The 16579-nt window shown below is 51.1% G+C and overlaps 1 protein-coding gene across 3 annotated transcripts in view; it reads right to left on the bottom strand.

Moving 5' to 3' along the window:
- The window catches only part of GOLGA1 (golgin A1), a 48337-nt gene that overhangs the window by 7558 nt on the left and 24200 nt on the right, over positions 1 to 16579 (bottom strand). For 2 of the 3 annotated variants that reach the window (XM_059143283.1, XM_059143284.1), the window contains exons 11-18: positions 15154 to 15279; positions 12803 to 12898; positions 9822 to 9917; positions 8208 to 8357; positions 7388 to 7483; positions 1663 to 1752; positions 565 to 667; positions 281 to 438 (exon numbers count right to left, since the gene is read on the bottom strand). In XM_059143283.1, coding sequence (XP_058999266.1) covers positions 281 to 438; positions 565 to 667; positions 1663 to 1752; positions 7388 to 7483; positions 8208 to 8357; positions 9822 to 9917; positions 12803 to 12898; positions 15154 to 15279 — 915 coding nt within the window. The remainder of the gene's footprint in view (positions 1 to 280; positions 439 to 564; positions 668 to 1662; positions 1753 to 7387; positions 7484 to 8207; positions 8358 to 9821; positions 9918 to 12802; positions 12899 to 15153; positions 15280 to 16579) is intronic. The other variant, XM_059143285.1, reaches the window with a different exon arrangement.

The raw sequence follows: 16579 nt of genomic DNA, 5'->3' as shown, positions 1-16579 counted from the left end.
GTGCTGCCTCATCTGATGGGCTCCTCGACACCCGAGAGCTCTCAGTCAGTTAAGCACCTCCGCTTTAAAGACAGGAAGCTAGAACACAGGGCAGTGACCTGCCCCACAGCCCGGAACTAGTGAGCACCAGCTGTGCCTTCCTGGAATTCCAACCCCTGCAAACCCCGCAACCCGACATCTTCCCGCTTCTTCGTGGCCAACTACAGCGGTCAGCCACGTGTCCTGCCGCAGCGCACACTGTGGCCACCACGCCCGGCCCGCGGCTCCGGTGGGGACTTACGTGTGGCTCGGGCCCCGACAGTGCCAAGCCCTGGTCCGGGCTGGGCAGCCTCAGCACGTCGTCTGCTGCAGCAGCCTCAGCCTCCTCCGCCCTCAGGCTCTGCAGGGCCTCCAGTTCACTCTGCAGCTGGTGCATCTGCGACAGGGCAGAGTCGTGACCTAGGCCGGGGATTGGGGGGGCACCGTCAGCCAGGTGACTCCACGCCGCTTCCTGCCTAGGCCACTTCCGGGCAGGGGCACCGGGTGGGAGCAGGTCAGAAGGCTCGACAGGGGAAAACTCCTCACCTTTCTTCAGCTGGAAAATCTCCTGCTCTTTCTGGAGAATCACCTCGGTTTTTTCCTGCAGAGTCTGCTCCTTCTCCTCTACGACAGCTGTGAGGTCAGCAGCCTTGGACAGAAAGACCAACATGACGTGGTTGGCAGCAGTCCCCATTTCCCCCAGAAGGAATCTCTACTTTTCCCCTACCCATGGAAGGGGCCCCGTGAGTCCACAGCAGTCCCTGCAGTCCACAGCCTGGAACACCTGCCAGCTCAGTTCTGCTGGTCTGGGCATACTCCGGGCCGCTGCCCACCTGGCCTACGCTGGGCTTCCCGGACATGTGGCTGTTCTGCCTGGCCTTCTGGGTCCTGCCTGCCTGCCACATGCCCGGCATTTGATACACGTGACCCTGTCACACAGGTTTGTTAAACCCTCTGAAAGGTGTAATTATCCTAAAGCCTTTCCAGAGGCAAGTAAGACTCACATTTGTTAAGGACTTACTGAAGGCTTAGGGCCCATTAACTACCAGGTCTGGGACCTGACACTGAGTCTGTCTGAAAGGGAAGGCGTTTCCCAGCCTTCCCCCTGACAGCTCAGCTGTATTATACGGTCTTGGGGGCCTGCGGCCAGTGATGGCCCCCTCACAGAATTAAGAGTCCAATAACGGGGAACCTGGGTGTCTCAGTCCATTAAGCAGGTGCCTTCAGTTTGCGTCATAATCCCAGGGTCCTGGGATCGAGCCCCGCATTGGGCTCCCTGCTCAGCAGGGAGTCTGCTTCTCCCTCTCCCTCGGCCTCTGCCTGCTGCTCTGCCTACTTGTACTCTCTGTCAAATAAATAAAATCTTAAAAAAAATTAGAGCACAATAGGTACCCAGATATGACTTTTCGCCAGGTAAGCTTAAGAACAATAAATGACCATCAAAAATCAAAAAAGGCCTATCCTGTGGGGTGAAGCTTTCTTTATGACACCTTTCTCCTACCTTTCTAGAGACCTCAGGGGAATCACTCAGTGGATGGCATTCCTGAGACCTAGGTCCAGCCCCTAGGGAGGCTGGTCCTACTGAGGCTGGCACACCCCACCCCAGGCTCACCCTCCCGTGTCCCCCGCGTCCGGAGGGGCTACCTGCTGCTGGAGCTCCTCCCTCTGCTTCCGCACCTCGTCCAGGGCTTGAGCCATGGCCACACTCACAATTTCTCTTTGGCTCCATTCTTCCTGCGATACAGAAAACAGATAGGAGATTGCATCTCAAAACTCATTTCACAGTTTTTAGCTGCGCGCTACCTGAAGCCCATCAAGAATATGGTCTCACAGGGCCAGATTAACGTTCGTCCTGCTCCTCCAGGCGCCCGGGCTGCCCTCTCCCCGCAATGCCTGCTGTAGCCCTCCAGGAACTGTCCTGCTGGGCAACCCACCAGCCTCTCGGCAGATGGGCACACTGCAGGGGCTTGGTTATCCCCTAGGTCAACCATCAGTGCCTGGGCCGAGGTTAGGGGACTGAGAACCTGAAGAGAAGAACTGGTCTAATGAAATCAACACAGGACAAGAAGAAAGACTCCTAAGCCCAACTGAACAGACTAGAGCAACCCAATTACGGGAAAAATAAGAAGCAATTACTGAACTGTAATAGGACAAAATGCCACAAACTCATCAAAATTATCTATTTTATAGAACAGAAAAAGGCTCTGCGAGGTTCATGTGCCTGCGGTCCCACAGCTAGCGGGACAGCAGGGTTGCAAGCCAGCACCTGCCTGAGCTCAGTCTCCGCCGCCCAAAATATCTCCTACGTGGACCCGGGCTGCCTCCTCAGCCTTCCCCGGAGCACAGGAACGATCTCCGGACAAACAGAGCAGTCCTCTTTCCTGCGACAGAAGCCGGGCTCACTGCTCAGTCCCCAGACTTCTCAGGTGCCTTTGTTCTGGTCAGAGAAGTTTGTTTTTCAGGTCAACCCAGGATCACCGCATTTCTGGGGGGAAGAGCCTCATCGCTGTTCCTCCCCGTTTCCACCCCGCAGTTCCAGGTGGTGCTGGTGGGGCTGCCAGTACCGAGACGCCCATCTTGTGGCTACCGAGATAAGCACGTGGTTCGGACCTGGCCAATCACAGTACTGCAGCCCCTGGCCAAATTGACCTGTCCAAGGGGTGGCTCTGTCACCTCAGAGGGACCAAAGTTCCTTGTTATATCAGATGCCTTTTTTATAAGGTGAAGCCTGAGGGGAGAAGCCCTCTTTCCGGAGCTGGCATGTTACCAGCTTGGAGCTGCTGTGGTGATGTCCACTCAATTTGTCGGCCTCAGCGGGCATCGTGGAGAAGCAAGGCCAACAGCTTGGGTAACTGACGGGGTAGGAAACAGCACGACACAGGGAGAAAAGAGACCTGAGGCCCCGCACCCCCTGGTTCCTGTCGGACAGGTCTTTCTGGTTCTGTGAGCTACTTATCTCCCCTACTGACACTTCCCTTTCCACTGATGCCGGTACAAGTACAAGTTGGTTCATGGAAGGAGAGGCCAGCCTCCTGGCCAGGGGCGTTCTGGCTCCAACCATGGAGTTGTCAGAACTGACCTTCCGTTGAGTCCATCTCTAGTAAAGACGAGAACAACGGGCGCCTGAATTCAAGCGGAGGGACCCTGCCCCACCCCCAGACAACACCCCTCCTCATCAGGGGTGGCTCTGTTGCCGCAGGAGATGCAGCTTTGAAAGCCTGGCCCTGTGGGGGCAGAGGGCAGAAGCCTTTTCTGGGGAGAGTGAGCGGGGAGCTCTGGCCGCCGTGTGTGAGAGGGCCAGCAGGCCGACTGAGCGAAGGCCAGGAAAGCAGCTGAGGGCAGGAACTGGACTCCAAGCCCCTCCCTGCCAGGCACGGCCCGGGACCCGGGCACTCCTCCTCGGGGCACACTGGGCCCGCAGGCTAATCCTTTTGAAGGCAAGGGGGAACAGGTTCGGTTTTAAAACAAAAAAAGAAACTAGACTCCCTCAAGAACCAGCCAGTGAGGGGCCAGCTAGCACACAGAACGGAGTCCACATGGCTGTGACATCCACACTGCAGCCACAGAGCCACACCCGGTCTAGGACTGTGGTACTCAGGCCCCGGGCACCGCTCAGCGAGGCGCCTGTCACCGGGCTCCCTGCCTCCAGCAGCTCTCTGCACCTGGGAATGCCTTCCCTGAGGGAATTCTAAATATGTATGCACCTAAAAATAGTGCTTCCGAACACCTGAAGCAGAGATCGGCAGAATGAAAGAGAAAAAGAGACAAATCCGTGATCATCGCTGGAAGAATCCGCACGCCACTCTTACTAACTGATGGAGCAGGAAGACAAAAAAGAAAAATCAGAAAACACAGAGACTTGGACAATACTTTCACCCAACGTGATCTAAGGGGCACTTAGAGAATGCTTTCTCCTCCCGGCCGCAGGGCGCTGAAGTATTTCCCCAGACAGACTACAGGCTGGGTCATAAAACAAGCCTCAGTAAATATCAAAGAACTGAAATCAGTGTGTGTTATCTGACTATAATGGTATTAAACTATTGAGAACATTCCCCAAGCGTGCAAAAATGAACCACACTTCCTAACAACCTGTGTGTGCGTGCTCCCCCTTTTATATTCTGCTTTGCCCTGCTATGCCCGGGACTCAGCAAACCCCATTTCTGCTCATCGAGCTGGTTCCATAGGAGTCTCCGCCAACAGGAGGAGCTCGAGGGAGCCTGGAAGGCACCAGGACAGAGCAAAAGACGTGCTTCCCCTGTCAGCTTCGGTTTCTGTGAGTAAGGCTGCTTCATGGGGGCAGCAGCAATTTTGTCCTGAGGCAGCAGGTTTTTCCCAAGAGTGGGGCTGACTACATTCTCTGCCTTGTTCCTCCAACACACACCCGGCACCCAACGAACAGCGTCCCTCGCTCAGAGGTCTGTGTGTCAGATCTGCAGGGCTCTTTGTCTTAATTGCTAATAATTCCACCTTTTTGGGGGAAGATTTTATTTATTTATTTGACATCGATCACAAGCAGGCAGAGAGGCAGGCAGAGAGAGAGGGGGAAGCAGGCTCCCCGCTGAGCACAGGCCTGATGCAGGGCCCGATCCCAGGATTCTGAGACTGTGACCTAAGCTGAAGGCAGAGGCTTAACCCACTGAGCCACCCAGGCACCCCATAATTCCACCTTCTTTGCTTTGTTCCCTAAGTTGTAGCCATTCTTGCAGTGGCTACCTTTGCGATAGCTTGTAACTGTTTCTGTGAAAACCTTACATGAGAACATAAATTCTCAAATAACCAATATGGTTCCTTCCCGACTGGACCATGATGGACACACGGCAGGACAGATTTTCTGTTTCTTCTTGTGTACATTAGTTGTAATGATCATTGCTCCTCATTCTTTCTTACTGCCTTACATCTTATCTGTGTCTATCTAGAATCTTCCTTCACCTGAACGATGCTCTCTAGCACTTCCTTCCATTCACCCTACTTGGATTTGTAAGAATCCTCACACCTGTGCCTGTGACTTGACAGCTTTCAGCAGTTTAGAAACTTCTTAGCTATTATCACTTCAGTAACTGCTTTGGTCTCAGAGCGCATGGGGGTTCAGTCAGTTAAGCGTCCAACTCTTGGCTTCCACTCAGGTCATGATCTCAGGGTTGTGAGATCAGGCCCAGCCTCAGGCTCTGTGCTCAGCACTAAGTCCACTTGGGATTCTCTCTCCCTCTGCCGCTATCCCTGCTCTCTTTTTCTCTAAAATAAATAAATACAGATGCCTGGGTGGCTCAGTCGGTTAAGTATCTGCCTTCACTCAGGTAATGATCCCAGGTTCCTGGGATCGAGTCCCACAATGGTCTCCCAGCTTGGCAGGGAGTCTGCTTCTCCCCCTCCCTCTGCCTCTCCCCTCAGCTCGTGCCAGCTTTCTCTAAAATAAATACAAATCTTCTTTAAATCTTTTAAAATACTAAATAAAATCTTAAAAAAAAAAAAAAAAAAAACTGCTTCAGTCTCACCTGTGCATTCCCCTCTGAGCTCCTGCTGACCAGGTTCAGGCGCCCCCCAGGATCCAGTCTTTCATCCTGCCTTTTCTGTGTTTCCCTCTGTCCTTCCTTCCACTTCACTAATTCTCTCGAGTTCTAATTGGCTCTTAAACATAATTTTTTAAAACGTATTGTTTTTAAAAATAACTTTCCTGAAATAAAACTAACACCACCCTGCACAATGTGGTGAGTTCAGGTGAAGCCATCACCACTATAAGAACAGTGAAAATATTCATTACCTCCGAAAGCTTCCGTGTGCCCTTTTGGAGTCTACCAGGTTCTTTGTTCCAGCTCTACATTCTCTGGCTCTCACGTTCTAATTGTTTCCCTTTAAACACTACTGTCTTTTAGAATCATTTCCGAATCTCTGCTGACATTTTCAATTTTGTCCTTTATGCCCTTAAACCTAGTAAGTGATTTGATATCTGAGCCTCCTAACAGGTCTTCCTCCTTCTTGCATCCTTTCCAGAACATTTTTCTACAAAGAGCCAGAGTAATTGTTTTAACACAAAACATCTCCCTCAACCCTCTTAGGCCCCGTCCCTCTTCAGGAGCTTTGTATCGTCGCTCAATAAACTGTGCTGCTCACCAGAACCAAACAGAGCAAAATGCTGCACGAAACTTCTTCCAGCACTTTTTTGCTTAACCCTTGCAACTACTTCCCTGCCTGCCTGCTCTCATCTTGCTCTTCCCCAGCCAACTGACCGGCAGCCACACTGACCTTTGTGCTGTTCTTGGAACAAACGAAGCTTTTTTCTGCCTCAGAGATTTTCTATTTGCTGTTTCTTCGGTCTGGACTATTCCCTTCCCAAACGTGCACACCACATGACTCAGGGCTTGTGCTCAAATACCACTGTCGCCCTCCCTAACCCCCTGTTTACAAGAGCCCCCTCCCCCCTACTCTGTCCCTCACTCTGCTTACTCTCCGCAACATCCAGGACCACTGCTTGGCTGCTGTCTCCAGTTACAGGCTCCACACGGGTAAAATTCTGTCTGTTTTGCTCCTGTACCAGCACCTAGAGTGGTTACTACCTGTACTCCAATGTCTGCTGAAGGAATACAAGGAAACAGCTCGGACCCCAAGGCACAGGCTTCCCATAGTTCGGTGCCTCTGCCCGAGCAGCTGCCTCACGCAGTCGAGACTGTTCTGAACGCGGACTTCATGCAGACCCGCAGCGGGGGATGTTCTGAGAAGGCCTCTGCCAAAAGTCCCACAAGATCCCTGGGTCATGACCGAGTTGGGCAAGCACTGCGATGATCCATCACCTAAGGGCTCCTTTGAAGCCTGGAGGCCTCTACGGAAGCGGCAGAAACTCCCTTTCCTTTGCATCCAGTTATGACCAGGCAGAGACATGGGTGACGTATGATGAAAGCGCCAAGTTCTCCAGCAGACTGTCCCTTCATCTCTACACATGGCCTCCGACAGAAACGGGTAAGGTCCTTAGGACCACTTGAGCCCGTGCTTCCCTGGTCCCACGAGAAAGCTCAATGACACTGGTGCTGACGGCATGACTTTCAGGCCATGTGGACGGTGACCCAGAAGGGGAGCGGGTTGAGTGAAGTCAGACCAGCATCGCTTCAAACTAACCGTGGAACTTGGACAAATAACTTCTCCTCAGAGCCTCAAATGACATTAAGTACAAAATGAGCCTAATTCTTCCTACCATCCTGGGTCACTGAGAGGAATTAATGAGGTGACAATTTGCAGCAAATGTCTTAAGAGAACTGTTGAACAAATGCTAGTTCACGCCCTCTCCACTTGGGAGTACAGAACGTTCCCTGGGCTGCCCCGAACACACACGTAAAAGACAGGCCACTGCCTTGACACACTGGCGCCACCAGATAAATACCTTTAGCTTTTTCAGCTCAAGCTGGTGGTGTTGTAAAGAACGCTCACATTCACTCTTACTTTCTTTGAGGGCTGCGTTTTCTTGCTCCAGCTGTCTCTGCAAATTGAGAAAAGCATGTGTGAGAAGAAAAGGCTTTACCCTATTTCCGCAGGGCACCGTCCTACAGACACGGAGCCTTTTTTTTTTTTTTTTAAATTTATTTATTTGATAGACAGAGATCACAAGTAGGCAGAGAGGCAGGCAGAGAGAGAGGAAGGGAAGCAGGCTCCCTGCTGAGCAGAGAGCCCGATGTGGGGCTCCATCCCAGGACCCCAGGATCATGACCTGAGCCGAAGGCAGAGGCTTTAACCCACTGAGCCACCCAGGCGCCCTGACACAGAGCGTTTTAAAAATGTACCCCACCCTGCATGTCACTGCAGGGTCAGGAGGAACCGGCTGACAGAGGCCTCGCAGGAAGAAACATGGCACCTGACCTGGAAGATGGGGAGCGGGGAGGGACCAGAGAGAGGGCGAGACCACGCCAGAGGAATCAGAACACTGCAGAGACACAGCGGGAAGAAGCTGAAGGGGCTGCTCAGGAAAAGCCAACAAGTCCCTGCGCCGCCCCGAAGCAAAGCAAAGCCATCTGTTTGGGGTTTGAGAAAAAGCAGCCTTTTTACAGCCAATCTCATGAGCAGGTGCCTTGCTGCAAAGATGAAAATGGCTCCAAAAAGTGGTTCCCTCGTTCAGCAGGGGCTGGTCTTCTCCCGTCAATGCCCTGGCTGCCCAGCATGCAGGAAGCCGGCGCTCCCAGCCGGGCCTGACCTTCCTCCCCACTCACCACCGCTTGCTCCGCGGCCCTCTGCTCAGCCGCCTGAGCTCTCTCCAGGGCGGCGAGCTGGGCCTCCAGCGTGCGGACGCGCTCCATGCCCTGCTGCTCCCGAGCCAGCACCTGCTGCTGCGCCAGGCTGCTCTCCCTGTTTGCGTTGGCCTATGGGGGGGTGGAAGACAGGGACCCATGAGGATGACGAGGAACCCCTTCTCTCCCTCAGTGATCCGAAGAAACAACTCTCCTTCCTGACCTCTGGTCTGGGTGCTGCTGAGGTCCCCACCTGCAGCTCTGCCCACTGCCCCTGGCCTGTTCAGAAGCTGACATCTGGGACTGGTCTCGGGGCTAGGGGGACACCTTAGGGCACCAGCCAGTCCGAAGTCACAGCCCCTCTTCACCCTACTTGGTGCTCACTGTGATGGCTGAGGCCTTTCCTGGGGAGGCAGTGTAGATCTTCTCCAATTTGTGATGGGGCTGGGGCTCGATAAGCCCATTGTTAAGTTGAAAACATGAAGTCAAAACACGCATCACAGCTTAGCCTAGCCTACGTCAAATGCTCAGAACAGGGGCGCCCGGCTGGCTCAGTCACTCACTGCATGTGGCTCGATCTTGGGTTCTGAGTCTGAGCCCCACACTGGGTTCAGAGATTATTTAAACATAAAATCTTAAAAAAAATTTTTTTTTTAATTTCTCAGAACACTTACATTAGCCTACAGCTGGGCAAAGCTTATTTTATCCTGAAGTGTTGAACAGCTCATGTAATTTAGTGAATGCTGCTCTCACAGTGAAAAACAGAACGGCTGTACAGGTACAGAACTGGTTGTTTACCCCGAGATCGTGTGGCCGCCTGGGAGAAGGGCTCCCTGCCACTGGCAGGCACTGAGGGAGAGTACTGGACTGCCCATCGTTAGCCCAGGAGAAGCTTAAACTTCAAAATTTACGTACAGTTTCTACTGAAGCCAAACTGATTTTGCATCTCATAAAGTCGAAAAATCACAGAGCTGAACCATCATAAATTAGGGACCATCTGTACAATACAGCGATGGTGAACAAGGGCTTTGACCTAAGAAAGTGAGGGTTTTGCCATTTACTAGCTGGGACACCACCACGACACTGGGTTCTTGATCCAGTTTTTCCGAACCAGCATCCTCTAGAGCACGAGGCCAACTGCACGCAGCCCTCAGGTCTGCAGCAAGGACTGCGTGAAACACGGGCAGGATACTCAGCACAGCGGCTGGATGGCAAACATGCAGTAAATACTGTTTCTAGCTCTCTAGCTTCTAAGCCAACACCCCACGTAGGGCTGCGACAACTGGCCAAGCCCTTGCCATGTTCTCCCCAGAGCCGGGACCTGTTCTCCGCAGCCCTGGCTGCGAGCCGCCCCTCTAACAGCTCCAGACCGAGGCTGGACCCTCCGGCCAGCCGTCAGAGGGGAATCAGGCTCCAACTCCTGGGGTAACCGGGCTCCGCCAGCAGGTCCTGACTCGCCCCATGCGCAATGCCCACCTGCTTACATCCAGCGCCACGACCATATGGAAGGTCGGGTCCAGATACCTCGGCAGAGCAAGTTGGGGCAGCAGCGGCACAGGCGAAAAGCGCAAGCCCTGGGGGCGCAGAACCACTTACTAGCTCCTGAATCCGAGCCTCCTGGGCCGCCGCGACATCCTCGCTGTGCTTCAGCTTCTCCTCCGATGCCAGCAAGCTCTGCTCGAGCTCCTTCACCTGAGGGGGAAGAGGAGCCTTCTTTCATTCAAAAGAAGTTGAAGCGAGGTAACAAATGGCTTTAAAAAATCAAATCCATTTACATCGTAAAACGGGTACATTATAGAAAAGTTTTAAGTTAGAAAAAAGACACCGATACATCTACCATTCTGCAATGCCAGCAGTCTAACATCTTTTCCTCTGGTGCATTTTTGTAACTTTTTTTTTAAACAACTCTGTACACGACTCTAGGAAAACTATGCATTTTTCCTCCTCACTCAAGGTTCCTTCTGCATTCCCACGTGTTCTTCAGAACTTAGATAGTTTATCTCAAGGACACCTAACGATCCACTGAACCACGGCCGCCAGTGCTGGCTCCACGGCGGTCCCCGCTTGTGTATCTGAGACAACACATTAGTGAACGTCCTCACCCAACATTCGGTGACCTGGTTTGAGCCACTTCCTTAGGACACATTCCCGCAAGTGGGATGATCGCTCGTGGCATAAACTTTCACTCATTCCACAGACATCAGCCTGTCTGACTTGGCACTGGGCCGTGTGGCTGTCCCGCAGACAGGACCATACCCGGTCCACTCCGCTGGATGTGGCTCTCCAACGGGGCATTCTGATCGGGTTTGAGCCATCTTTGCCCATCTCCCTGGTAAAGTCCTCTTGTTTGTTGAATAAGGTCTTGAGCAAGTTTATTATTAAAACATAAACACAAGGGAGGTTGCAGCTTTGTCAAGGGGAAGTAGGTACTTAATGAGGGAAGGATACATTCAGGTCTCATGGTTCCTCATAAACATGCACATGGAAGACTGAGCTGAAGCAACCCTTGGAGAATGCTGTATTTCCACAGAGGAGGACGGTAAATGTTACTCATCCAGGATCACGAATTTTATTAGTGGTAGAGCCAGAACTGAAGCCTAGTTTTTTAAAGTCATGGGTTCAGAAAGCAGCTACCCAAGTCTCAACTTGGAGGAAGCACTCAAGAAAGATTCAGATCCTCCAGAGATTAAGCACAGAGTTATAATATGACTTGGCAATTCCACTCCTTGGTATAAACCCAAGAGAAATGAAAGTAGAAGCTCACACAAAAATCTTGTTCATAGCAATACACTAATGTTTATTATTCACAGTAGCCAGAGGGTGGAAATAACCCCCAAAACCATTGACAAATGATGGGTTTGAGGGCACCTGGGTGGCTCAGTAGGTTAAGTGTCTGCCTTCAGCTCAGGTCATGATCTCAGGGTCTGGGATCCAGCCCCACATCTGGCTCTCTGCTCAGCAGGGAGCTTGCTTCCCCCTCTCTCTCTGCCTGCCTCTCTGCCTACTTGTGATCTCTGTCTGTCAAGTAAATAAACAAAATCTTTTAAAAAAATGACAAATGAAGGGATAAACAAAACATGGTACATATGAAGGAATGAAAGCTTTTTAAAAAAAAAACTTATTCAGTCCTGGGGCACCTGACTGGCTCAGTGGTACAGCATATGACTCATGATCTCGGGGTCATGAGTTTGAGCCCCATGTGTGGTGTGGCATTTAATTAAATTTTTAAAAAGGGCTTATTCAGCCTTAAAAAGGAATGAAATTCAGACACATGCTACAACATGAATGAACCTTGAAAACATACGTCAAGTGAAATCAGCCAGACACAAAAGGCCACATTCTGCATGATTCCGCTAATATGAGATTACTAGAGTAGTCAGATTTATAGGGATAGAAAGTTGAATGATGGTTGCCCACGCTGGGGGTGGGAGAGAGTGGTAAGTCAGTATTTAATGGGGACAGAATTTCAGTTTGAGGAGATGAATAATTTCTGGAGATAATGGCCGTGATGGTTACACAACAGTGTGAATGTGCTTCATGCCACTGAGCTGTACCCTAGAAATGGCTGAAATGGTAACTTTTATGTCCTGTTTATTTCATTACAATAAAAAGAGAGATATTCAGAAACAGAACTGAATTCTAATAAAACAAAGCAAACTGTATGAGAAATACAGAGCTTCAGGCGTAGTTATCAGAAGGTAAGATTTTAAAAATGAGCTAAGTATTTACTCTGGTCGGAGTGTTTGCGTGCCCCCATATTCATGTGGAAATCCTAAGGCCGGAAGTGACGATGTGACGGTAACAGGAGGTGGGGCCTCTGGAGGCGCTTAGGTCACGAGGGTCGAGTCCACATGCTGGGGTCAGGCCCTTATGAAAGAGGCCCCACAGAGACCCCTTACCTCTTCCACCACTTCACCCTCACCCACTGGCAAACAAACAAACAAATGGCTGGACGAGGCAGCCATGCAGATGCAGAACCCCGCATGCGCTCTGGGGGAGTAGAGCATGGGGCAGCCCCTGCAGGAATGCTCTTGCCCTACTTAGTCATATTAGGTCATATGCATTCTCTGTCCTGGAGGTGACAGGGACAAGGCTGCTGGGTGCAGTGTAGCCTGTGGGGAGAGGGGGCGGCGGCTGCGGCAAGCTGGATGTCCGGCATCTGGTAGGTAGCCACCAAGTAGAGCAGCGAGCACAATGACGTGGACACGGACCCAGCGGAGTGGGTGAAGGGGACCGTGTGCGTAGCACTGCAGCGCTTACATAACTCGCACATGTGCACACACAGCAAGGCCGCCCACTTTAAGGTAACCCCCCACAGAGGGATCCGTATCAACTCCATCAGAATGGGTTCCAGTGGGAGGGAAGGGACCGAGGAGAGAAGGGAAGAAGCAAGAGAACAGTGCTATGTGCAACCACGGTGCCGATGAGGCAAGAATGAAGGTAACACAGGCCTGCGGAAATTAAGAGCCAAAACAGTCCCTTCCAAAGAAAACCTCTGAGCTCAGCGGATTCTCCCCCAGTGATGTCCAACCAAGCTACCACCCAGACACAGAAATCCCTGCAAGTGAGGTCAGTACCCGAGTCTCCAAGACGTCAATGGCCTTGGCCTGGCTGCTTCTGGCTGCCAGGAGCTGCTGTCTGGTATCCTCCAAATTCTGCTCAGCAACAGTTTTCTGTAAGTTGAAAGAAGAGTAAATGAAAACAGTCATTTTTCCACTGAATGCTTGTTGATGTCTACTGTAGATTGTGGTTTGTTCGAGGCACAGGGGACACAAAGGCATTAAAAACAACAGCTGAGATAAAAATTCACATATCATGAAGTACACATAGATAAATTTGACATACTTCTTTGACCTTGAGCCTGAGGCAAAGACTAACAAAAAAATTAAGAGAGTGCAATTAGTGCCTGTGAAAATGCCTAGAGCAGGCTACGCACTGCCTCAGGAAAGTGGGCAGCTTTCTAATTCACAGGTGGCCTGGGGAGGGAGGAGACGGAGTACGCAGGCAGAGTCATGATCAGTGGATTCGTGAAACAGCCTGGGACACTCTGGGAGCTACAACTTGCAAAAAGCTACAGCAATGGTGAATTCAAGTCAAGAAATAAGACTAGAGGGACGCCTGGGTGGCTCAGTTGGTTGGACGACTGCCTTCGGCTCAGGTCATGATCCCGGAGTCCCGGGATCGAGTCCCGCATCGGGCTCCCACCTCCATGGGGAGTCTGCTTCTTCCTCTGACCTTCTCGCTCATGCTCTCTCTCTCACTGTCTCTCTCTCAAATGAATAAATAAAATCTTTAAAAAAAAAAAAAAAAAAAAGAAATAAGACTAGAAAGTCAGGCAAAGGGGCAGATCATGGGAACCTTTTTATGCTGCAGAAAAGAGTCTGAATTCGGTAGGCAATATTTTTTAAAGTGCGGTTGTCCACATACTGGTGTTAGATTACCTTGGTGAGGGAGGTAGGTGGTTGCTAACCTTGAGGTCTAACATCCGGCCTACTGAAAACGGGATTCCTGGCAGCAGGAATAGACTCTACACAAAGTGCCCAGGTACCTCCTGTGCACACTAAGCTTTGTAGTAATGACGATGGCCCAACACTAAGGACCATGATATTAAGAGCTGAAATACACAGAGACCCTACTATGTTTTAGAGTTACATTCCACACACTTCACATATTGTAACTCCTTGAATCCTAACAATTCTATTGCTTGGTACAATTATCCACCCTATTTCAGAGGAGAAAACACAGATTCAGTTACTCTAAGTCCACAATTAGTAAGTAGAAGATACGAGATACAAACCTAGTTAGTCTGATTCTAGAAATCAATGTACACCCCAAACCCAAGCTAGACACACTATAGGCTGCAGGGGAGCTGCGGAAGAAGGTTAAGGGAGCGAGGCGGCCAGGAAGAGCAGCTCGGCAGTGGGCGCGGTGGGCTCAGAAGACTGTCTCGGGGGTGAGGGAGGAGACTGCGGCTGCCGTAGGCCAGTCTGGAGACCCTACTCTGGACTAGCCAAGAGTTGCTGGAAGCCCTGAAGTACGACACTGGCAGTGGAGATGGAGATGTTTAGCTGAAAGCAAGAGAGTGAGGATCTAATCTAGGCCCAAGGCCTCGGCTTTGTCACCTTTGTCACGGTGAGGTCAGTCACTTGGATACAAAGAGAAGGAGGAACAGAATATGGGCAGAGAGGGGCGCCTGGGTGGCTCAGTGGGTTAAAGCCTCTGCTTTCGACTCAGGTCATGATCCCGGGATCCTGGGATCGAGCCCCGCATTGGGCTCTCTGCTCGAAGAAAAGAGGAGGAGCCTGCTTCCTCCTCTCTCTCTCTCTGCCTGCCTCTCTGCCTACCTGTGGTCTCTGTCAAATAAATAAATAAAATCTTAAAAAAAAAAAAAAAAAAAAAAAAAAAGAATATGGGCAGAGAATGGGCTCAGGCATGATGAGAAAGCAAGTTCACCTACACCACTGGGGAAAAGGCCAGTCTGCTCAACAGCCTCGCTCAGGAAAGGGGGGTCTCCTCACTGCCGAAGGCGACTCTTGCTCACGCCACAGGCAGGCAGTGACGACTGGCCGGCAGCCACTGGAAACCGCGTGTGGAAGAAAATGGGGAGCTAAGATAAGACAGCACGAGTGGCATAAATCACCAGGTGGGTGATGCCACTCATTCCTGAGCATCTCTGAATGAAGCTCTCCTTTTGCTGAGGAAAATGTGGAACACACAGGTGACAGGTGGCTGTTTTTGCTGTAAACAGGATAGTCAGAAGTTGGAGGGAGTGCTCATCTCTCCCAGCTGCTTGTGAACCTTCTGGCTCTGTGGCTCTAGGACTGTAGGAACCTCCAGGATTCCCACCCCCTCCCCAGCAGTGGCTGTCCCAGGAGAGCGGCTGTCCCAAGGGAGCGGCTGTCCCAAGGGAGTGGCTGCCCCAAGTTACCTCTTTCAGCAGTTCTTGCACGTGTTCTTCTCCTGATAAGTTCTGCTCTAGTCTCTTCTCCAAGGACGAGACCTTCTCCTGCAAATGGGTGATGAGTATTTCCTTCTCTTGAGTCTCAGCAGTGGCCTACAAGTGAAGCAGAGATTATATTACACTATAACCCCTTTCTCCCTCCCACTCCCTGTCTCCTCTTGGACCATCACGTTTCCCTGAAATTCTGTTCTCAACTGCCTCTCAGACGAATACACAGCTATGAAATCTTCCTTGAAAAGGGACACAGAAGATGCCAGACCAGAGCCCAGCACCACCCTGGCATCCGTTCAGACCTAGTGCAGCAAGAAGCAATCACTCATTCAACTAAGCAACTAACAATGTGGGAAAGAACAAGGCTATGACCTCAGTGGAATGCAGCCAAGACCCTGAGAAGATGCTCCTCTTCTTTAAGACAACCCGTTTGTACTGTCGTGATCTACTTCCTCTACTCTCACTAAGCACACATTTAATTCTACTAATGCATCCAACAGGACCTACATCTACCCAGATGCCAAACGTGGCAGAGGTAATCCCACTCAAGAAGGTCCCCACAAGCCCTACAAATGATCAACAGAACAATGTTCCTGGAAACGTGCGGCTGGGTGAAGCAGTAATGATGCCAGCGCTGGTGACTGTAGGGCTAAGGGAGAACTTCGAAACCACAGGATCACATTCACGCTGCCTCCCAGCACAGGAATCAGAGCAGAGCCACTGCACACCTCACACCTGGGTCCCAAACAAACAGCCATCTACTTGATCTCAGGCTCTCTCAGGCAATGATGGTGCCTGATGATCTCGGGCAATGATGGCGGCTTGGGACTTGGTTCCTCTGTTACCAATCTTTCAATGCTGCTTAATGTCAAAACAGAGGATTCAGGAAACTTTGATTACACAAGTTCTTAGATCCCCAGTGGTCCCTGCATCCACTGACGATGCCCAAAAAAAAGTTGTATAGGGGATGCCTGGGTGACTTAGTTGCTTAAGTGTCTGCCTTCAGCTTGGGTCATGATCCCGGGGTCCTGGGATTGAGCACCACATTGGGCTGCCTGCTCAGCAAAGAGTCTGCTTGTCCCTCTCCCGCTGCCCCTCCCATTGGCTCATGCTCTCTCAGGAAAAAAAAAAAAAGTCTAAAATAAAAAAAGTTCTGGGGCGCCTGGGTGGCTCAGTGGGTTAAAGCCTCTGCCTTCGGCTCAGGTCATGATCCCAGGATCCTGGGATCAAGCCCCGCATCGGGCTCTCTGCTCAGCGGGGAGCCTGCTTCCCTTCCTCTCTCTCTGCCTGTATCTCTGTCTACTTGTAATCTCTGTCAAATAAATAAATAAAACCTTAAAAAAATACAAAAATAAAATTTAAAAAGTTTCTATAGCATCAACATCTTACTGTGAAGACCTGT

This window comes from Mustela lutreola, chromosome 12, assembly GCF_030435805.1.
Source record: "Mustela lutreola isolate mMusLut2 chromosome 12, mMusLut2.pri, whole genome shotgun sequence".
In the NCBI taxonomy this organism is placed as follows: Eukaryota; Metazoa; Chordata; class Mammalia; order Carnivora; family Mustelidae; genus Mustela; species Mustela lutreola.
The sequence above is the reverse complement of the archived record's forward strand: the minus strand, read 5'-3'. Positions and strand labels throughout refer to the sequence as shown.